Below are 23,817 nucleotides of genomic sequence, written 5' to 3' on the forward strand. Positions count from 1 at the left end.
GTCCTCTTCCTGGCTGTCCATTACAGGCATGGACACCTGCTCTTGAGCTCAGTACTTCTCCTAATGGGATCCATGGGACCCAGGCTCATGAGGGCTCTCTCCTACTTTGCAGCTTTGGCTGAGTTTCGCCCCGGTGGCTGACAAAATTTCTCACTACTTCCAACTCTCCATGATGGAGATTAATTGGTTGTCGCTTATCTACCTGGTGATATCCATCCCCTTTGGCATAGTTGCTACATGGATCCTGGATTCTTTTGGACTCAGGTGTTCAGTGAGTATCCCTTCCTCCTTCTTTGTCTGTATGACTTCCCTCTGTAATGGTTCTGATGTGTTAGTCCTATCACCCTTTTCCACTGTGAGCTCCTAGGGGGTAAGGCCATTATTCTAAGTCCTTCGCCCCCTCCTTCAGAGTCGAGTATTTAGGTAGGATGGGGGTACTAGGAAGGAACTGGATTGCTATGGTTTACTTGTGAGTCTCCCTGGGATTTTCTTCATTCAGGGACTACAAAGATATCAATCATGGTTAAGTGAAAAGAACCCTGGATTTGGAGAGGACTCAGTTTCAAATACTAGTTCTGAAATTACCTATATTATTATTTTTTTGAGGGGGGTAGGCAGGGCAATTGGGATTAAGCGACTTGCCCAAGGTCACACAGCTAGTGTCAAGTGTCTGAGACTGGATTTGAACTCAGATCCTCATGATTCCAGGGCTAGTGCTCTAACCACTGTGCCATCTAGCTGCCCCTAAATCCTATGTTTCTAAGAAAACAACCCCCTGTCTGTGTGGCCTCTATTCAATGTCCCATCCAAGCCCAGGGCCTCTTCCAAGGTTATGTCTCAGAGTAGTTTGAGGACTTGCCTTGCCTCATGTAGTTGGTAAGTGTCTCAAGTGTGATTTGAAATAAGGTCTTCCTGATTCTAAGTGCACCACTCTATCCACCACACCAGGTCCTCTCCTCTACATGCTGCAGGATTTAGGGAAGGAGGGGCAGGGATCTGTGTTGTTAGGTTCAGGGCATCACAGGCACCATGGTCTGGAAGGGTCTTAGGTCAGACTAGAGAAGGTCGAAGTTGCATGCTGTCTCTCCTTCCTTGCAGACTATCCTGTGTGCCTGGTTGAATGCCATTGGGAGTGTCATCCGATTGTTCCCCTGCTTTCCTTTTCTGGGCAATTACCATTTCCTGTATTTTATGATCGGCCAGAGCTTGTGCGCTGTGGCCCAGGTCTTGGTGGTCTTCTCTCCAGCCAAACTTGCAGCCTTGTGGTTCCCAGAGCACCAGAGAGCCACTGCCAACATGATTGCAACCATGTGTGAGTATACATATGTGGCGGGCTGCTGGGGTGGAGAGGAGGGTGTGCCAAGAAGAGGCGTCAATCAGTGGATATGCATTAAGAGCCTACCTTGCGCCAGGCACTGTGTTAACCATGAAGGATACAAAGAAAGGCAAAAGACAGTCCCTGCCCTGAGGAGGTCACAATTTTAGGGGGGCGGGGGGAAGAAGCAACAAACAAAAAATATGTGCAGACAATATCCTATATATAGTGTCAATAGGAATTGATAGAGGGAAGGCACTAGAATTAGGAGGGATAGGGAAAGGCTTCCTGTAGAAGGTGGGATTTTAGGTAAGATCACCAGGGCCAAAGGGCCCAGGTATTGGTGTTCCTTAAGGTCTACATAGAACAGTGGGGGGGGGGGCGGGGCAGCTAGGTGGCACAGTGAGTAGAGCACCAGCCCTGGAGTCAGGAGGACTTGAGTTCAAATTCGGCCTCAGACACTTGACATACTAGCTGTGTGACCTTGGGCAAGTCACTTAACCCCAATTGCCCTGCCTTCCCCCCTCAAAAAAAAAGAACAGTGTGAGGGGTCCTGAGCTCTAGAATAGGAGGCTCTACCCCTCCTATCACAAAGAAGGAGATATCTAGAACCTCACATTCACAGAACACTTACTGTGGAGCTCCTTGGTGCCTGCCTCTGTCCTAGGCACCTTTTAATTTGTGGCCACAATGTTAAGATTACATTTCTCATCTCCATGCTTTTGCACAGACTGTGTCTCGTGTCTGAAATGATCTCTATCCTCACCTTTTAGTTTCTTTCAAAACTCAGATCAAGCTTTTCCTACTCTCCTCAGCTATTAGCTCCTTCTAAAATGATTTTATATTTACTTGGTGTGTATTTTTTAATAAACACAAAAGTGTACCTGTTGTTTCTCCTGATAGAATGTAAGCTTTTTGTGGGCCAGGCATAACTGTTCGTTTTTGTCTTTGTAGCCCCAGCACCTAGCACAATGCCTGGCACATAGTAGGTGCTTAATAAATGCTTGTCCTTGTTTGGTTGCCAACCCTTAGCTAGCTGTGGTTATAGTCATGCTCCCTGCCTCAATGCCCCACCAAAGTTTAGCAAGGGCACTGCCTTCCCCACCCTTAGAGGCCAGGATTGGCCAAGATTAGTGAGAGAACTCCCTACCCCATCAGAAAGGAGTGTGTCAAGGAGCAGAAACCTTAGCAGAGCTCAGTGTCCTAAGAGTGCACAATGAGAGGCAACCTTAGAAGAAAGAGAGAGCACTGAAGACTTTGACACCTGGCTCCTGCCTCTGGCACGTATAGGCTCTGAGCAAGCAACTTAACCACGCTGTGCTCTGTAGGCAGCTTTCTAAGAATGTAAGTAAAAAAAAAAGATGCCAACCTGTACTGGTAGAGGGAGTTTCCTCATTTGGGAGTTCCCTACACCAATGAAACCCTACACCTCTCTGTATAAGTGTGTATTATGAAAACTAAGATATCCTATGATTATAATTCTCTCACAGTTTCTATTTTTAATCTTGTCTTCTCCTGCGATTATGAGCCATTAAAGGTCTTAGAAAATTTCATGAACTGTGTAGGAGTGGAATGTAGGTGCTGACAGATGGTGGACCTGTAGGGAAGGGAGGAACAACACCTTGTTCAAGGATGGTGGGTGGTGACAGCTGGAAGGGAGTGGGTGGCCAATCTCTGGGGCCTGTGGGAGAGAAGAATAATTGATAGGAACTAGCCTGGGCCAAAGATAGACCTCTGGAGAGCAAAGCTAGGAGGGTACCCCATGCTGCAGTAGTGTTTATCTGGTATCTGTGAGATAAAGTGTTTTCATGCCTATCTGGAGATTGAAAGCACTAGTGTTATGAGAATCTTACTTACATGTAATGGGGAAAGGAAGGAGGTCTGGAAAGTTGGGAAGGTAAGATCTCATTTAGGAGCCCCTTCTCTATTTTCTTTTTTTTTTTTGGAAGGGGGAAGGCAGGGCAATTGGGGTTAAATGACTTGCCCAAGGTCATACAGCTAGTCAGTGTGTCAAGTGTCTGAGGCCCGATTTGAACTCAGGTCCTCCTGACTCCAGGGCCAGTGCTCTACTCACTGCACCACCTAGCTGCCCCCTTTCTCTATTTTCATGATAAAAATAGCCTCATATAAACTTGAACTGAAGATGGTTTTTATTATATTTTTCACCTATAGATATTTACCTCCATTGTTTAATTCATCATCCGTTCTACCCCTTCAGGCAGCTAGGTGGCAATGGAGATAGAGCATTGGACCTAGATCTGAGTTCAAATCTGGTCACTTATATTTCTTAGCTATGTGACCCTGGGCAACTGTCTCACCCACTCTCTGCCTCAGTTTTCCCATTTGTGAAATAGGAATAATAATAGCACCTACCTCCCAGGATTCTTGGGCAACTCAAATGAGATAACATTTGAAAAGTGCTTTGCAGACCTCAAAAGCAATCTATAAATGCTAGCTATTATTGGCCACCCTAGGATTTCCTGTCTGAACTATGACAATTGGCTCCTATTTTGTGTTTGGAATAATAGTCTCTTCCTTCTGATCCATTAACATATCATAGCAGATAAATTTTCCTTATGCACATCTCCACAAATCTGATCTTTGCATCTGATCTCCACTCTTCTCCATTGCCTACTGAACTAAGTTCAAATACCTTGCCTTGGCATTCAATGTTCTCTCTGATGTGGCCCCGAGCTACCTTTCTACCCTTACCTCCTCATGTTCCCTTTCATTACCCCTGATTCAACCTAGGCTACACTCTGTTCTCTGAATATATCCTGAACAATATCCCCTGTGAAGGATCTAGCCCTGAGACTTAGGCCACACTGACCCGGGGGAGCTTCCCAGGACATCGGCTCCTCCTCCAAATCAATTTAGGGACCTCTAACCTTTGCCCCTAGCCCCTGAGCTTGCTTGGTCACCTGGATTCAAGAGATCTGCTATTTCCCTTTGCCCCCTTCTGGCCCCCTAACCCAGCCCATCACTAATTACCTGTTCCCCTCTTCATTGCCAGCAAGTCTTGTGACTTTTTCTAGCCCTTCCTCTCTTTCCCATCTCCCTACCTGTCTCCACACATGATAGACTGGGTGAGTGCATCCTAAGGTTTGCCTACATGGAGAAAAGAAAACCTATGGATCTGGTACTAATGTGCTGTTAGACATACCAGTAAAAGAAAACTTCTGCGTCCCAGACTGAATGCTACTTAAAACTTTATGATTTAATCCTTGATGTTAATAATTTTTTTCTAGTTTGAAAGGCATGGGTTATATCATAAAGTTGTCTTAATGTATATTTCTTTGATGACTAATGAGATAATTATTTTTGAAAGGATTGTTAATAATGTCTCCTTTTGAAAATTGTCTGTTCATGTCCTTTGATTACTTATTTGTTACAGACAGGGAACTTTGACAGAGTTCCTTATGTATTTTAGGAGAGTTAGCATGACCTAGTCAATGGTTACAGAGCCTACATCAGAGCCAGGAAGATCTGAGTTCAAGTTCAAGACATGTCCTAGCTAGGTGACCCTGAATGAGTCACATATCCTCTCAGTGTTCTAAGCAATTCTCTAAGACTATTAAGTTGCAGAAAAGGTGCTAACTTGCTTAATAAAGAGAGTTTCCTCATTTGGAATTCCCTATCCTAATTAAAAAACAAAGAAACAAAAAACCACAATCCCTATCCCTATTTTAGATATAAAATTTTGTCTGTAATATTGTGGCAAATCTTTTCTGTTTTTCTGTTATTTTCTATTATTCAAGTTAAAACTTTTTTTCCTGTAATTATTGACATCTGTCTTGTACTGAGAGTTCTTTCTATTTGTTGAATCAAAACAATACATCATCTATTCATGATTGCAATAAACACTTCATTCCATTAAAAACATTTTTTTTTAATGTTTAAGTTTCTCACTTGACTGGAACTCACTGAGGCATACAGTGTAAGTCGCCAGTCAGAATCTTGTGCCCATCAGGTTTCTAACCTGTTTTCCCAAGTCCGGGGAATCTTTTGTCCCCATTTTTGTTTTTCCTGCGCTTATCAGATGTTCACCTGCTGCTGACATTTGGGTGGATATTCTGTGTAAGCCCCAGGTGGAACCTGTTCCCTCTCAGTTCCTTAAGCATGGGGGCATTTAAAAGACTACTGGTGCCAGTAGAGAAAAGTATATTGGGCAGCTAGGTGGTACAGTGGATAGAACACCTGGCCTAGACTCAGGAAGACTCATCTTCCAGAATTCAAATCTGGCCTCAGACACTAACTAGCTGTGTGACCTTGGGCAAGTCACTTCACCCTGTTTGCCTCAGTTTCCTCATCTATAAAATGAGCTGGAGAAGGAAATGGCAAATGACTCCAGTATCTTTGCCAAGAAAGCCCCAAATGGGATCACCAAGCATCGGACACAACTGAAACAACAAAAAAACAGTAAGAAAAGCATCTTTACAACAAACTGTGCCTCTGTACTGCTTTGGGGATTTGCCTGCCTGAGTTTCCTGGGCTAAATTCATTTCCCATTCTGGCTTCTCTGTTTCAGCCAATCCAGGAGTAGGAGGGCATTTGGGCTTTCTGGTGTTCCAACTATGTTTTCTATAGAGACATTTAGCTAATTAATCTTTCTTCAACGAGAGACAAACAAGTAAATTGGACCTCAAATAGAATAATTTCACCTGACTCACGAAATACTCTCAATGTTCACGACAAACAATTCTCTTATTCATTTTTTAAAATGTTCAGATCCTCATTATTTCAGTCCCACTCATTGCCCCCACCTCACCGGGACACCAGGAAACACCAACACAACTAGTCAGGCCAAACAACTAGACCACAATTGACTTAGTCTACCCTGAGTCCATCTCACAGGAGGCGGGTAGCGTGTTTCATGGTGAGTTCTCTGGAATTGTGGCTGGTCACTGTGTTGATCTGAATTCCCAAGTCTTAAACTTTCTATCTTTACGGAATTGCTGTTGTCGTATAAAAGCCTTTTCACGACTCTCACCAAGGGTCAAAGTTTCACCCTCCCTTCAAGACCCAGCTTAAACGTCACCTTCTCCTTCGATTTATAGCTGGATGATACATCGACAGCTGGGAAAGACCTTAGAAGTCTCTAGTCCAGACCCCTCAATTTAAAAATAAGGAAACCAGAGGCCTAGGGAGGTGAAGTGATTGGCCCAAGGTGACACAGTTTGTAAGTGACAGAATTCAAAACCAGATCTCTAATTCCACAGCCTGCCTTCTTTCCATTATATGCATAGCACATAATCTCTCCCTGCCCTGAACACCCACAGTTCTCCATATACCTCACATGATACTCGTGCTGTTCTGCTTTGTAGGCATTTGTATACGTGTCTTTTCTCCCCTGCCAGACTGTGAGCACTGCAAGGATGGGTCTGAATCACATTAATTGCTGTCTCCCATGTAGGAGGCACTCAATCGATATTTGTTGATTTGAGTTGAATTACTGGATGCCTACTATGTACATGGCCTTGGAATGGGTTACTTTTTAGGAGACTCAGTTGAATAAGACATGATTACTGCTCTAAGGCATTTCACAATCTAGCAAGAAAGATAGGATCAGACCATAATTATAATCCAAGGGGGAAAAATGATGAGTTGATTCATTTAGTCAACACATTTATTACATGCTTATTAAGTACAGGTCGTTGTCCTGAGTGCTGAAGGAGATACAAAGTTGACTAACATTACATTCCAAAAGAGTCACCAAGATGTGTACATAAAGATTGTGCCATGATACAAGGCTCCTTAAATGGGAGAACCATGGACAGAAATAATGAAGTCAGAAGGGAGAACAGGTTTAAGGAGAAAGCCTCAATTGGGCTATGTCAAGTTTGATGAGCTATTCAGATAGAGCCGGTGAGATATTCAGATAGAAATGTCCTGTATGGAGTGTTGGCTGTATGGAGGTCTGGAGTTCAGAAGGAAGGCAGAATAAATAGATTTGGAAGTCAATAGCATAGAAGGTGGGAAGGGAAGTAGGTTAATTCATCAAAGGAGATAGTAGACCTATAGAGATGAATGCCTAGAGAAGAAGGCCTATAATTAGGGAGTAGGAAGAGGATGAGGAGTCAAAGAATGAGGCAGAGAAGGAATGGTTTGAGAGGGAGAAGAACCAGGACAGTATGGTGTTGGTGAAGACAAGGGAGGAGAGAAGGTCTCACAGTAGAGAATGGTTAATAATATCAAATGCTCCAGGGAGGTCGAGGAAGATAAGAACTAAGCAAAGTCCACTGCTAATTCATCTTCTCTACCCTTTTTATGAGAAAACAGAAATCCCTGGTCAGGGGCCTATTCATATTTTCTGTGTTTATTAGGCAGTGAGAACAAACCAAAGGAATAACCCAGCCTTTACAGGTCACAACGGGAACTGGTCTTTGAAGAGATCTAGCCATGAGCTTTGTTACTCTGTGGTATAATGGAAAGTGTTGAATAGCAAAGTCATTAGACTCCTGCTCTTGGTGGTGTACATCTGTCATCCTAGCTACCTGGGAGGCTGAAGATGGAAGATCTCTTGAGCTCAGGAGTTCTGAGTTGCAGCATTAATAGAGTGATCTCCCTAAGTGAGGGGCCACTAGGTTGCCTAAGGGTGGAGGTGGGGAAGCAGCAGTGAGGGGAGGTGGGGCTTTGAACCAGATATGGTCAGAAACTTCCATGCAGGTCAGTAGTGAGATCAGGCTCCATATTGGCACTCTACATCCAATCTGGACAAGACAGGAAGACTCAATCTTAAAAAAAAATAAGATTCAAAGTGAAATCCTGGCTCTGTTCTTGACTGCCTGTATGACTTCAGAAAAGACTCTTCACTTCTTAGCTAAAGGTCTATACAACATGGTTACTGGATCAGAGCAGTACCTGACCTTAACCTGGAGTACATGAACTTTTATTTTAAAAAATTTGATAACTGTATTTCAACATAATTTGTTTTCTTTACACTGCTATGTAGTTTATTTTGTGCATATAAAAAAGATTATTCTGAGATGGGTCTATAGGCTTCACCAGACTGTGACAAAAAAGAATTAAGAAATCCTGGGCAAGATGACTTGTGAGGTTCTTTCCATTCCTAAATCTTATGATTCTTTGGCCTTACCCTTTGGACTTCACGAGGTATTTGTTTGAGCTTTAGTTTATGAGAACACTTTATTATTTCTATTTTTTTTACATTTACCCAATTTTCCCTAATGTATCCCTCCCCTTCTCCCTCTCAGAGGACTATCCATTATAACTAAGAAGAAAAAAGAGAAGGGGAAAAAAACAGTTCAGTAAAACTAACCAACATATTGGAAAAAGTCTGACATTATATGCAGCATTCCACACCCATACACTCTCACTTCTGCCAAGAGCAGGGATTGGGGGCAGATACCTTCTCATATGTTTTCTTTGCAGTCAAGGTTGGCCATCATAATTTTGAAGCATTCCATTTCGGTCACTGTTATCTGTTTGCCCTTTTGACAGTATCGTAGTAGCTGTGGAGATTATTTTCTTGGTTCAGTTCGCGTAAGTCTTCTCAGGCTTCCCTGTATTGAACATTCTAATGTCATTTATCTGTTATATTGTATATTATGGTTATCTGTTTTTGTGTCTTATCTTCCTCCTAGACTTTAAACTCCCTGAAGGCAAGGACTGTTTCACAGTGAAAGTTTGTGTCTTTCCCAGCGCCTAGAAAATGCTTAATAAGTATCTGACATTGGCTTCCTCTGAGTCTTGTTTCTTTTCCTAATGGAGTTGGGGCTTCTTTCCAAAAGCAGGTCCCATTGATAAGACCTGGGAGAGATCCCAGGTTCACTCCCTTTTGGAGGACCTCTTACTAATAAAACTCACCCATTTTTTATTATTTATATCTCAGACTCCAGAGCTGACATCTGCTGACCTCATCTTCAGTCTCTGGGGTTGGCCTCTTCATAGACTGCTACTCCCTGTGTACTGATTACATATAAGATTGTTTCCTATTCATGTCTATGTGCATGCCTCTGGGGGTGCATGTATGTGTATTTGCGTATATGCGTGTATATAAATATATATATACACATACACATGCACACCTTGATAATGTATACATGATTCCATGATATATGTGTATGCCTAAGTACAGGTACATCTAGACCTCATGGTTTGTGAATGTTTTATTCTGTCTGTGTGTAAATATGTGCCCAGGCTAGACCCTCTCCTCAGTGCCTTATCACGGAGTTCAGATGAGCCTGGCTGGTGGAACATAACGCTCTTGTGGGCCTTAAAAAGGTAGAAAGGTTTCCTGTACGGACTGGCTGGAGAATTGCATGTCTGTCCTCAGAGGATCAGTCTGTCTTAGACATCACAGAGAGGCTCAGGTTGGCCACAGCCTACTGAATTTGATCTAGCAAGGGCAGTTCTCACTGGCTGCTTAAGGGCTTCAAATTATCACTGTTCCAGTGGGAGGAGAACCAACAGCAAGGAAATTATGTTTCTTTGCCCTATTGACACAAAAATATGGCCCTTTTTGCCTTAAACATATTTGCTGGCTCCTAATATGGAAAAAATGAAAAAAATTAATGTATATATTTGCAATTTTTGAAAAAAAATTATTTTAAGTTGCTTTAGGGGCACCTAGATGGCACAGTAAATAGAGTAGTGAGCCTGGAGTCAAGAAAACCTGAGTTCAGATTCAGCCACAGACACTTATTTAACTGTATGACCCTGGGCAAATGACTTAACCTCTGTTTGTCTCAGTTTCTTCAACTGTAAAATGGGGCTAATAATAACATCTACCTCTCAGGGTTGTTGAGGATTAAATGAGATAATATTTGTGAAGAACTTAGCCTGATGCCTGACACATAGTAGGAGCTTAATTTTAAATTCTTGTTTCCTTCCTTCCTTCCTTCCAAGGGGAAATGACCAACTATCTTTGCAGTTGTAAAATTAGTCTTTCTACACAAAAACTGCATTGCAACCTATTCAAGGACACTGTTACCACAGTGGGTGAGATTATCTGTTTTACTGTGTCCTACACAGTTTGCTGTATTTTATTTTTCCTTCAGTAGGGGCTAGGGACTTTCTACTGTTAGGCCACTAGTTGTTTGAAGGATTAGTCCATCAAGATGTTGCAGAAATGATTATGGTTTCTATTTTTCTCCCACAGGAACTAATTTAGAACAATTAGGTGAAGTAGAGAGATTGATGTCAGACTTTATAAAGGAATGTGGAAATTCACTGGAAGTGAATTGGGCCTCCATATACATCCGGGAGAAAGTTGTGAGCTGTTAAGAATAGCAGCCTAAGGGTGCAGAACATTATTTCTGCAAAGTGATAGGGCAGGGAGCAGCTTGGCAAGGAAACACTGTGACTCTGAAGGGGAGAGTGCTCTTAGGAAGGTTCTGCCCGCTCGAAGGATGCTGCAGCGGAGAAAGGGGTCTAAGCATGCTCATAGGCCCATAGGCTTAATGGACAGACAAGTGACCATTCTGCCTGCAGGAGAGGTGAGCAGGGAATGCATTCTAGGCATGGGGAATAGCCAGGGCAAAGACACGGAGATGGAAGATAAGAGTAAAAGAAGATGGAAAGAAAGTAGGTTGTGGCTAGTTGGGGAAGGGCTTTAAATGATAAGCAGATGAGTTTATACTTTTATCCTAGTGGCAATAGGGAGCCAGTGGAGTTTATTGAATGAGTGTGACATGGTTGGCCCTAATCTCCAAGTCGTTATTCTGTGTTTCCTGCAATGGATCACTCAGAAGTCAAAGGTTTAAAAAAAAGTCCTTTACTTAACATATATTTCAGTACACTCATGTAAAAGCAGTTCAGAGGATAAGAACAGATGAAAGCCAGCAAGTGATCCCTGTCGGAGCCCTAAAAACTGCTTTGTACTGTGCTGGCCACAGCTGAGTCCCAGATCAATCCACTGGCCCGGGAGCAAAGTTAATCCCAATGCTCCCAGGTCCACACTTCAATTTCCTGGCTTAAAGCAGTCTTAGCTGGTGTTGGGGGAGGAGGGTAGGGAGAGGAGGTACCTCTCACCTCCCCAGTTCCATCAGTATCCTGGCCCACTTCACCGTGCTTTAGGAAAAATCACCTGGGAGGCTTGTGGAGGATGTACTAGAGAAGGGAGAACCTTGAGGCTGTGAGGTCAGTTAGTAGGCCATTGTAGTAGTAACTGGTGAGAGCTAGGCTGGTGTGACTATGGGAATAGAGAGAAGGGGACAGGGAGAGACTTTGTGTGTGGAGGAGAAGCAAGGTTTGACCATTGAAAGGATATGTGGGGTGAAGGAGAGTGAGGAGGCAAAGACAGCTCCAAGGGGGTGGTCCTGGGATATTGGAAGGATGGTGGTGCCTGACAGAAAGGGGGTGGATTTGGGGAGAAGGATAAGGAACTCTGTTTTGGATGGCTGAGGTATCTATGGGACATCCAGTTTGAATTTTTTTTTTTTGCAGGGGGTAAGGCAGGGCAGTTGGGGTTAAGTGGACTTGCCCAAGGTCACACAGCTAGTAAATGTGTCGAGTGCCTGAGGCTGAATTTGAACTCAGGTACTCCCGACTCCAGGGCAGGTGCTCTACTCACTGCGCCACCTAGCTGCCACAGTTTGAAATATTTAATAAGGAGACGCTGAGGGCTTAGGGCTCAAGAGGGAGGTTGAGGCTGAATAGGTGACATTTGACAAATTTGCCTAGAGATATCCATTTTTTAGGGAGTGCACACCTTGGACAATACTTGCTTGTGGCGGGGAGACAAAGTGTCTGTATGCATGCATATATGTGTAAAAATGTATGTAATATATATCTTTTCCATCTGAAGAGAGCTCATGGGCCTGACGTGAGTGGAAAATATGAGGAGATAATTCACATTTGTACTTAGGGGTTTACACAGGCACCAAACTAGCTACTTTTCAGTTCATTCTTTCTTGAAAGATTCTTTCCTCCTTCAGCAGTGGCAATGCCACCCAGGCTCCAGGTCCAGGAATCTTGGAGATCTGAGTTTAGCTCATCTTTGATCTCCTGGATCCCTTACAATAGACAGACCAATCTATTCAAAGGCTTCCAGACTGAAAGCCCCGATCTGGGGCCCTAGTCAGGGTTGGGCTTTGGGGACTGTCACTGATCAATTGAGTCCCTGAGGGCCATGGGCAACTTGCTATAACTTTAGGTGAACTGTCTATAAACTGGGCACTGAACTCAGTACCTGAGTTCAAATACTAGGAGACGTGAAGCAGGCAAGACACAGGCATAAAGTTTTGCATGTTTTCAAACATTCGAGTTTTAAGTCCTATTCCTCTCTACCCTGAATGCTGTCAGGGCAGGGCTCAGGTCTGTCTCCCTTCTGTCTCCCTCTAGTCTGGGAGTCTTGAGGGAGGGCCTGGGTCAGTCACAGATTGGCCTCTTCCTCTAGCACTGCCCAGCTGGGTTTGGGAGGCACAGGGCTAGACACAAGGGTGGGGCTGGGTTGGGGGAAGTATGGTGGGGAGTGGGCATGGAGTGATGGGGTATTTCACATTTTTCGGATGAGTTCATTTGAAGCCCAAACAGAGAACTAAACACTCTCCTCATGATTTTGTATTTAATCCAGCAAACCCTCTGGGCGTCCTCCTGGCTAATATGGGGTCTCCTGCGCTTGTGAAAAAAGAGGAAGATATTCCATTAATGGTAAACCACAGCAGCTGAATCATGCCCCTCTCCCTTTACATCTCTAACTCTGTTGCTGAGCAGTAGCCACAATGCCCTAATCCAGCCCTAACCTTTCTCCTGACCCCCAGTCTCACACATCCAACTGTATTATCTTATAGACATCTTAAAATCAACAGGTCCAAAACAGAACTCATTATTCACCGTGCCTCTCCAATCCTCCCCTCTTCCTAATTTCCCTATTACTGTCCAGGGTACCCCCATCCAGCCCAGGCTTACACTATTGGTGCTATTCTCTGCTCCTCCTCCTCGTCTCTCAGCCTCCATGTCAAATCTGTTGACAAGGCTTGTTAATTTTAACTTCACAACATCTCTCTCAACTTCCCCTTCTCTCCTCCGACACTGCCGCCACCTTGGTGCAGGCCACCATCATTTCAGCCCTGGACGACTGCAATAGCCTGCTGGTTGATCTCTTGGTCACAAGTTTCTCCTCACTCCAATCCATCCTCTACTCAGCTATGAGATTCATCCTCCTAAAATGCAGATCTGATCATATCATACCCCTATCTCCCCATTCAATAAACTCCAAAGGTTCCTTATTATCTATAGGATCAAATTAGAAAATCCTTTGTTTGACTTCCAAAGCCCTTCATAACCCTGACCTTTCCTATCTTTCTAGACTTCTTACCCCTTACTTCCCTTCATATACTCTGTTATCTAGTAACACTGACCTCCTTGCTGTTCCATCTACCACGTCTGAACTCTTTCTACTGGCTCTCACCCATGCCTGGAATATTCTTTCTCTCCCCATCTCTGCCTCCTAACTTCCTTGGCTTCTTTCAAGTCTGAGTCAACGTCAACCCTTCCAGGAGCCTTTCCCAGTCTTTCTTAATCTTAGGGCCTCCCCTCTGAGATTACTCACAATTTATCCTATTTATAGATAGTTATTTGTTATCTTTCTCCCACTAGACTCTGAGCTCCTTGAGAACAAAGATTGTTTTTTGACTTTCTTTGTATCCCTAGCACTTGGCACAGTGTCTGCCACATAGTAGGCAGTTAATAAAATGTTGGTTGACTAACTGTCCATGACTTCTGTCTGTATGAACTTCTCCCCATGCATATACATATGTATATTCCTGTGTGTGTCTTTTACCAGCTTGGACTCTACATCATCCCAGCTGGTGTTGCCTGCCTCCTCTCCAGTGCCTGCATTTGGGAAAGCGTCCCTCCAACTCCACCATCCGTGGGAGCTGCCACCTCTACCTCAGAGCCTTTTCTTTCAGGGATGTGGATTGTAAGTGCCTCTCGGGGCAGACATACCAAGAGCCCCAAGACCAAGAAAGCTTGGTCATTTTTCCTCTTGGCCTTGGAAACCAGGAATGCAAAATTCAAGGAGAAATTCCAAACTCCTCATTGGCCATCAGTCATATTTACTTCATCCAGGCCACATCATGTTAGCCCTATTTGGGGGACAGGGAGATACTAAAGGATCAATCCTGGTTCAAAGTATATGGTAGAGAGGAGGAGGAGGAGACTTAGGTCCAAGCTTTGCCCTTAGGGAGCTCACAATTGGGGTAGAAAGAGGGAAGGGGTTACAGAAGGAAGAACAAACTTGAGCCCTGCCATCAGGGGGACTCATAATCTGTAAGAGAGAGAAAATTCCTACAAAATTATTAATTAGAGAAGAATATAGGATCCAAGGCTGGAGTCTGTAGTTCTGTATTAGGAATTCAAGGAAGGAAACTATCAATGAATGCTGGAGCAATTGGGAAAGGCTGCATGGAAAGGGTTTCTTTGTTAATTTGTGACAGACCATTAATAGGGTAGAGAAAATCCTCCTCATGTTACCTTGCCCAAGGGTTCAGCCTTCCCTCTATAGAGCATTCAACAAGAGCTTAGCAAGTACAAGATTGAATTGGTTTTGATTTCACCTATCTCCCTGGTCAGTTCTGGGTTCTTAAAATGGAGTAAAGGGTGGACACTAGTCACCCAAGAGTTGACCTCTGGGTAAGGGGGAAGCCTGACACCCAGACTACCACTAATTCTCTTAGTGTGACCTTAGCAGAGTGATTCCTGAACTCACTCATTTGTGATGTGAGGGGATTGGACTTAACCTTTTTTGTATCATGGTCCCCTTGGGCAGTCTGGTGAAGCCTATGCACCCCTACATATTATGACCTACTTTCATAACTGAAAGAAATGCTAAATTCAGAGGCTAATGGAAGTAAAGATGTAATTTGTTGTTTTATCCATGTACATGGACCCCCTGAAATCTACATGGAACCTGGTTAAGAACCTGTGAGAGAGAGGTGGCTAGAAATGTTCCTGGGAACTCAAGCGATAGGTTGGGGGAATATGTGATCTCTAATGAGAAGCCATACCTACTTGCATGCCTCCCTATCCCGCCTTCCTTAAGCCAGGAAGCAGGTAAGGATCTTGTCATGTTCCATGTTCCATATGAGAACCATGAGATATATTAATCATGTAGTGCTCATGTTATACATCATAGATCATTGGGAATTCTCCAGTTTACATGTTATACATAATGTATGTCCCATGAAGCCTCTCTTCTGTATAGGCTGCATGTGTTTGGGAAATCCATACATACTGTGATCCTTGCATGTGTCAAGAATTGTACATAAATCACCAATGGCATATGGCATGTGTGTTAGGGATGGTATCCTGGCTGGCTTCCAGGTTTGGGCTGCCACATGAATGGAGCCACACCATCTCTCGCTCAGCACACGTGCCAGTCAGGGATGTTTCTGGGAGCTGAGTCTTAGGACAGTATCCTCACTGTGGTGCCTCAGCCATTGATTTTAGCCTCACCTGCTTCTTGGTCTTCTTCTCCAGCTCCTTCGGAACAAAGCATATGTCATCCTGGCGCTGTGCTTTGGAGGTGGCATTGGTGCTTTCTCGGCCTTCTCTGCCCTGCTGGAGCAGATCCTTTGTGTGAAAGGCTATTCCAATGTGAGTAGGGGATGAGGAGGATGGGAGGAGTAACATGATGAAGCTGGGTGGGAAATGAGGAGGCGGCTGCTGTCCTGAAGGCCCTCCTGAAATGGAGGATCTGGGAGGAGTATGAGAGCCATTCTCCACCCTCTCTGATCAGAAGGAGGGAGGAGCCCCAGGCACAAGGGGTTCTACAGAAGTGTGAGATTCAGAGTTGACTCATCTTGCAGAATGATGAATTTCTGGAGATCACCAAGTCCAAGAGAGTGGCCAAGTGGGAAACCATGGACCTTGGAGGTAGAAGGGGCCTCCCTCTCCTCAAATTCTCTTGGTGTACCTATATTTGTTGTTATCATTGTCACATACAGATATCTTTTATGCCCTTATCACACTGACCCTTAGACTTAGTTTAGTTTATTACTAGACTTATTTAGTATATTTATTAAACTGTAAGTTACTTGAAGGCAGGCTGTCGTTGTTCACTTTTTGTGTTCTATAGTCTAGGACATGGTAGACCACTCATGACTGTTTGTTGTAGAATTGGATTGTTGTTTCTGAATCTCCACTCCTTTTTCAGAGGAATGGGTCAATCAACAAACATTTATTAAGCTATGTGTCAGAATCTGTGCTCAGTCCTGGGGATACAAAGAAAAAGCAAAAAAGAGTTCCTTTCCCTCAAGGAGTTTACATTCTAAGGAGGGAGACAACATATATAAATCAGAATATACCAGATAAATAGAGATTGGATGGTAGGTAATCTCTGAGGGGAACACACTAGCACGTTGGGGAAGCAGAGGAGGACCAGGAAAGGCCTCCTCAAGGTTGTGGCACTTGAACTGAGTCTTTAAGAAAGCCAAGGATTCTCAGAGTTGGAGATTAGGAAGGGAGAGCATTCCAGACATGGCACAGGGGCAGAAAATGAGAATGTTGTGTACAAAAACAAGGAGGCCAGCATCATTGGATCATAATATGCATGGAGGAGAGTAAAATGCTGGAAAATTTGGAAAGGTAGGAAGGGGCCAGATGGGTAAAGAGCTTTAAATGAGGAAAAAGGATTTTTTTTTTTGGAGTGGGGGAAGGTGGGGCAATTGGGGTTAAGTGACTTGCCCAAGGTCACACAGCTAGTAAGTGTGTCCAGTGTCTGAGGCCGGATTTGGACTCAGGTCCTCCTGACTCCAGGGCCGGTGCTCTACTCACAGTGCCACCTAGCTGCCCCAGAAAAGGGACTTTCTATCTGCTACTGGAGGTAATAGGGAGCCTTTGGGGTTTATCAAAAGTGGGTGGGGTTGGGAAGGTTGACATGATCAGACTTAAGCTTTAGGAAAATCTCTTTGAGTGTTGAATGAGTGGATAAACTGGAAGTGGGGAAAGATTTAAGGTTGGGAGACCAATTAGGAGGCCATTGTAATAGTCCATGATAAAGGCCTGCATCATGGTGGTGGCTGTGGGAGTGGAGGAAAGGGCATATATGTGAGAGATGTAGAGAAAGGAATGACAACATATGGCCATTGATTTGATATATGGGGTGAGCAGGAGAGAAGCTGGCGATGCCCTAGACAGTAAAAGAGGTTCAGAAGAGGTGAGAGTTATGGAGGAAAGATAATGAGCTTTGGTTTGGACACGTTGACTCATCTTGTCTTAGCCAATCCCAGTACCCAGGTCTTCTCACTCCCACAGTCCAATATTCTGTCCACTGCATGGAATTGCTTTGGAAGTTCAGTCCATATTGCAGCCTCTGTGTCTCTTGAAGAGTCAGTTGGACTTTATAGGATTCAGTTCTATTCAACAAACATTTAATTAGTGCCTACTGTTTGCAGAATACTATAAAATCTGATTCTAGGAGTTCAGGGTCTAGTGAGGTTGAGGCAAAGGCTATGGACTGACTTGACTAAGACAAAGTAGAGAATGTAAAGATGCCTAGGCAAGCTAGGAAGATGGACTTCAGTTTGCATCTGTGCCACCCTGAGTCATGGGCAGACCAGGCTCATGCTTGCTCTATTCAGATTTTATTCAATTCAACAAATATTTATTGACTACTTCTAAGTACCCAGGACTGTGCTATGCCTTGTGAGACTCTACTTTGTAGAGAAGGCATCAGCTTGTATAGATAGAAGGGCATTTCTCATCTGGGAGCTGCCAATCACAGGTCCAACTCCTATCTTTCCTTTGTGTTAACCGCAATCTCCTTGCATTATTCTGGGATGGGAGGTTGGTGATGAAATCTTTGGTCATGGCCACTCATGAAATAGACAACTTATAAAATAAACCCAAACAGTCCCAGCTGTACACCACAGCTTCCTTCCTCATAACAGTCCTAGCAAGTATTGTAGGAGTTGGAGGTGGGGGTGGGGTGGGGATCAGGATGAGATGGAGACAAAAATTACAAAATGGCCCTCAGTGCTATATGATTCCTTCTGGTTTTTTGAGTGTTGGCAGTAGACTGGTAGAAAAAGAGACAGAGAATGTTAAAAATTTCACAGCTTTGATTTTAATGTTAGTATTCTGAATATTTTTGAGATTCTTGTCTAATGACCAGTGAGTATGTCTGTACAATTGGAGGAACATTCTTACTGTAAATGAAACCAGAAAACATAAGGAAGTTGCAGCTAAAAGAAAAGATCCTCCCCCCAGTTCTCCTTGGAGAGGCAAAGTGCTGTTGCTGTTTGTCCTTCGTTCTCAGAGGACCATGTCATCAAGAAGGTGATGCCATGACATGCAAGTGAATTGGATTTAAATGAGGCAGGGGTGTGCAAAGTCGCCAGCCTCACTTTCACCTCCAGAGTTATCTGGGTCCAGTGGCAAAATATAGATCAGGATGATGGGAGATGGCCTGGGATGCAGTGGGGAACCTTGGCCTTTTCAAGCTAAGGTCTTTAACAGGTCTCTGTTTGACTGAGGCAAAGCCTATTCAGTGATTAAGGCTTAATGAGAGAGGCAAATAAAGGACTGAACAGGGTTGGTGCCATCATATGCCATAAGGCAGCAAGAAATTTCAGTTCCGATTCAACATATATTTATTGAATATCTATTATATGCAAGGTGCTTGGGATTCAAAGATCAAAATGAAAAAGCCCCTGCCTTCCAGAAACTCCCATTCTGGTGTATGTGGTGGTGGTGTTAGGGATAGTGGGCTGTGGATGGGACGTAGAATGTTCACAGGCACCAAATGACAGGAAAGGGAAGGTCTGAGGGAACAACTGTGAGGAATCAGGGAAAGTTTCTTGTCGGAAGTGGTACCTGCTCTGAACCTCGAAGGACTTTAGGGATTCGGAGAGATGGAGATGAAGAAAGAGTCCATTCCGGGCATGGGGAACAAATAGCCTTTGAAAAGGCACAGAGAGAGTCTAGGGAATGTCAGCTTCAGGGACCAGCTAATAACCACATTGTGCTGGGATTGTAAAATGTATGAAGGAGGGTGCCTGGTATATTTTGTTGTTGTTGAGTCATTTCAGTCACAACCAACTCTCTGTCACCTCATTTGGGGTTTTCTTGGCAGAGATACTGGAGTGGTTTGCCATTTTCTTCTCCAGCTGATTTTACAGATGAAGAAACTGAGGCAAACAGGTTTAGTGATTTGCCCAGGGTCACATGGCTAGTAAGTGTCTGAGGCCAGGTTTGAACTCAGGTCCTTCTGACTCTGGGTCTCGAAATCTTTTCACTGTACCACCTAGCTGCCTTGCCTAGCATATAGAAGGCACTTAATAAATGCTATTTGGCCTACTGATTAATATGAAATGTCTGGAAAGGTAGACTACAGCCAGATTCACCGGGCCAAGGTGCTTTTGTTTTAGCCTAGAAGTAAGAGGAAGATTTTTAACAAGGCAAGTGATGTGACAATACCTCTGTCTTCAGAATATTGGTTTGGCAAATGAGTGGAGGAGGATGACTTGGAAAAGGGAGAGACTGTTGGAAGGGAAGGAAGTAGGAAGTGGAGCAAGGAGGGCATCTTCAGAAACAGGACAGTTCCCCTCTATGGGCTCTGAAAGTGGAAGCATTACTTATCAGAGGATGATCATTGGGCTCCCAGCAGACTTTTCCAAGAGCACAAGGGAGATTTGCAGAAAGTAAAATACAGTGTTTGCAAAGATAAGAAGCATGGTCCCTGAACCCAGAATTACATACCCAGCAAACCCTGGCATGATCAATGAAGACAACAGATGAATATTTGAGAAGCAAGTAGCCTTTGAAAAGTTTACAGAGAGACATATTCACTTCAAAGAAGTCTTTGAATTGTAAAAGCCTCCTTCCCCAAAAGATAAACATTTAAAGCAATCAAGATAAAGCAGTTGCTAAGAAAATAAGACCAAATCACTGAAGGTTCAGAATTGTGTTTCAGAGAAATGGATAATCTAGGGTGGTAGGGAGAAAAAACTCCAACAAACCAAGAGGGAGAAGAGCATGCAGAGAAGGTTAATCCCCAAATGAAGCCATGAACTTGATAAAGGGGATGTCTAAGGGTTTTTTATTGTTGTTTTTCAGGCACGTCTGACTGTTCGCGACCCCTCTTGGGGTTTTCTTGGCAAAGATACTGGAGTGGTTTGCCATTTCCTTCTCCAGCTCATTTTACAGATAAAGAACTGAGGCAAATAGGGTTAAGTGACTTGCCCAGGGTCACACAGCTAGTCTGAGGCTGGATTTGAACTTGGGATGATGAGTCTTCTTGAATCCAAGCCCAGTGCCCTATTCACTGCACCACCTAATTACCTTGAGCAGCAAATAGTAATGCAATTGGATAAAAGGTATAGCCCCTTGTGGAAACAAAAATAAAATTACTTGTGAGTACCCCTAATAATTAATGAACATGATGCAAAAATAATAAAGTAGTCACCAGTAGAATATGTACTTCTTTTTATTAAAGTGACCAAATATTATTTATAAATGGAATCCAAGGATAGTTTAATACCAAGTATAATTTTCTCAACAACCACAAAAACCCAAAGACACCATGATCACGTATTAGATGCAGAGGAAGCCTTTGACTGAAAGTCTTCTTTTTGAGGACTCACTTGGATTAAGAAAAAAAAATTTAATAGGAATAGTAAGGTCTTGAAAATATGAGTTAATAATGTATATAATGGAGAAATTGCCATTAAAAAGAACTGTTAAACAGGGATTTTCACTCTTGTCACTGCAATTTGACATGGTTTTAAAAATCTTAGCAGTGAAGCATGAAAAAAGAAATAAAAGGAATAAATATTCGTAACAAAGAAGTTAAACTACCTTTATTTGCAAATGACATGGTTGTGTATCTAGAAAACCCCAAACAAAAAAATTATCAGAGTTAATAAATGCTTTTTAAAAAGTACTGTGTTATAAGATAAACTCCCCTAAATCTGCATGTCTGGGTATTGACACTTATAATCAAGAGAGACTGATAGAAAAAAGAAGAAAAAAAAGAAGAAAATGCCTCTTACAATAATGGCAAAAATATATCAAATACTTGGGCATTATTTTATTGAACCACACTTTCTGAGATGGGGATGCTGGGAACACAAGCGGCAGCAGCCGGGGAGGCTGCTTTTCCCTGATGTCCTTTATTCCCCATCCTTGGAGTGCAGAGACTTTGCTTTGAATAATTTCATAGATCAAGAGCTTAAAGGGACCTTGGAGGTCATTTAGCACAGTTTCCAGCTAGATGGCACAGTGGATAGCATTCTGGACTTGGAGTCAGGAAGACCTGAGCTCAAATCCAGCCTCAGACACTCATTAGCTGCATGACCCTGGGTAAGTCACTTAACCTTGTTTGCCTCAGTTTCCTTATCTGTAAAATGAGCTGGAGAAGGAAATGGCAAACCACATCTCTGCCAAGAAAACCCCAAATGGGGTCATGGAGAATGAGGTCACGAAGTTGGACACAACTGAAACAAGGAAACAACTACAGCCACACCACCCCCACTGCATTTTACAGGAAGGAGAACGATGGGGCCTGGGGCATCCACACTTCGGCAGTTACAATGAGTGGCAACATTGGCTGTCATGAGTTGGCTTGGTCCTGTCTACTTTACAGTGGTGGATTCTACTTCATCATCACTGTTGCTTCCTGAGGCCATTGTTATTTCTCTTCCCACATTCTGGGATTTGCTTGGCCACCAACAATCAGGCTGACTTGTGCAAGGAACAGGAATGGCAAGGGCTGGGCAGGTACACCTGCCAGGACAATTGGCAGAAGGAATTTCTCTGGCCTCTTGGATACCGGCTGAGGAGTTCTTATTCCGCCCTAGAAGGTCAGGGAATTGCACATCTATTTTGATGGTCAGACATTTAATCAAATCCCTATCCCCAACCTGCACCCACCTCTTTGATCCTGAATAAAAAGGTTTTCGAAAAGTCTAGGGAGATAAAGTCTGTAGTAAGCTGAGTCAGCAGGAGTTGGCCGGGTGTTTTAAGTACTTCTGAATCAGGGCTGGGGGATAGGAAAAGATGGATTTTCTTATGGATATTTTCCATATCTTTCCATCTGTATGTATCCTTACCCTCTGCTAATGTTCCACTTGTCTTGAAAGGCAGCATGATAAGAAATGGAAAGAGCTCTGAACTTAAAGTCAGGAGAGACACAGGTTCAGATCCTGCCTCTGATATTAGTTATCTGACCATAGGCTTTGCAAATCCTTAAGCATTATATGGGTTCCAACTATAGTATTTATCTCTGGAGAGGCTGGCCAGGGCAGCTTGGGCATGTCTGTGGCTGTTTTTCCCTGGGTTCGTTTTCCCTTTGTGTTCATATTTGACTCAATGAGCTTCCTATGGTCCCAGGAAGTTGAATATAGAGAAGATATTCAGTGAAAATATCCTTAGGCATAGCTAGTTGACCTCATTCAGCTCAGTCCCTCAGGATGTGCCCAAACCACAGGGTGTGGGCATGGGGAGAAGAACAAGGAGAAGAGGGAGGGGATCTGGCAGTCCCAACAGGTTCCTTACTCATTTAGTTCAATCTTACCCCTTTCAATCAGCAAAAATCTACCATTTCTCCCTGCCCCCCACCATTGAGAATATATACATATATATCACAAATATGTGTAGTCAAAGTAAAGCAAATTTTTGCATTGGTCATGCCATATAATGTATGCACATATATGTATCGATGTATTACATATATAAACATATACATATTGTGTATATATACACATACACACATAACAGACATCTATATAAAGCTTCTTCTACATAGTGTAAATTTACCCTCTGTCATGGGGAAAGGACAGAGGCAGGCAGGAAGGGGGCTGCCAGTGGAAGGAAGGGGCTCTGGGAGCCAGGGGCAGAGAAGCAAGAGCAAGAAGAGGAACATGAGGGCTAGAACCAGGAGGAAGAAGGGGGGGCAGACAATGGGGGCCAGGATACAGACACAGACAGGAGAGGATGGGTGATAAAAGTGGGGGGGGGCAGACGCAGTGTCCAAGGGCTGATGGATAGAAGATAGACACACAGAACAAACACCTAGACAGGTAGGCTGAGCAGGGGCAAAGGTCTCTTCTCCCGGAAGGCTGGGGTCTCAAGGCAAGCCCAGATGCCTCCCCAGCCCCACCATGGTGTCAGTCTCTCCCATATCTACTCTTCTGTTTCATTTGGAGAGTTGTTTTTTGGCGGGGGGATTGCCTCAGGAGCCCCAGCAAAGTACTGTACAGTAAAGTTAACATGTGTTTTTTTGGAACGAGGATTTCTTTCAGATTTTTTTGCCTAAAGTTGAATTTACAATGTGAATTTACATAAAGCAAGAACTACCTGTACATATTTCATTCTCCCCTATGACTCACCTCATTATCAGGAGGTGGGTAGCCAGTTTCACCATTAATCATCATTGGTCCATCATTAGCCATTCTGAATTGTTTGTCTTCACGATATTGTTGTCACTGTATATAAATTGTTCCTCTGGTTCTGCTCACTTCACTCTGAAACTGTCCCCTTTGTCATTTCTTAAAGCACAATAGTATCCTGTCACATTCATGTACCATAACTTGTTG

General features: G+C 43.5%; 1 protein-coding gene across 2 annotated transcripts in view; it reads left to right on the plus strand.

Moving 5' to 3' along the window:
* Positions 1–23,817, plus strand: part of SLC49A3 (solute carrier family 49 member 3) — a 55,557-nt gene that overhangs the window by 14,680 nt on the left and 17,060 nt on the right. The window contains exons 2-6 of one of the 2 annotated variants that reach the window (XM_036763796.1): positions 113–271; positions 1,099–1,312; positions 12,852–12,928; positions 14,064–14,201; positions 15,761–15,877. In XM_036763796.1, the coding sequence (XP_036619691.1) occupies positions 113–271; positions 1,099–1,312; positions 12,852–12,928; positions 14,064–14,201; positions 15,761–15,877 (705 nt within the window). The remainder of the gene's footprint in view (positions 1–112; positions 272–1,098; positions 1,313–12,851; positions 12,929–14,063; positions 14,202–15,760; positions 15,878–23,817) is intronic. The other variant, XM_036763797.1, reaches the window with a different exon arrangement.

Source organism: Trichosurus vulpecula, chromosome 6, assembly GCF_011100635.1.
Source record: "Trichosurus vulpecula isolate mTriVul1 chromosome 6, mTriVul1.pri, whole genome shotgun sequence".
NCBI classification, from domain to species: domain Eukaryota; kingdom Metazoa; phylum Chordata; class Mammalia; order Diprotodontia; family Phalangeridae; genus Trichosurus; species Trichosurus vulpecula.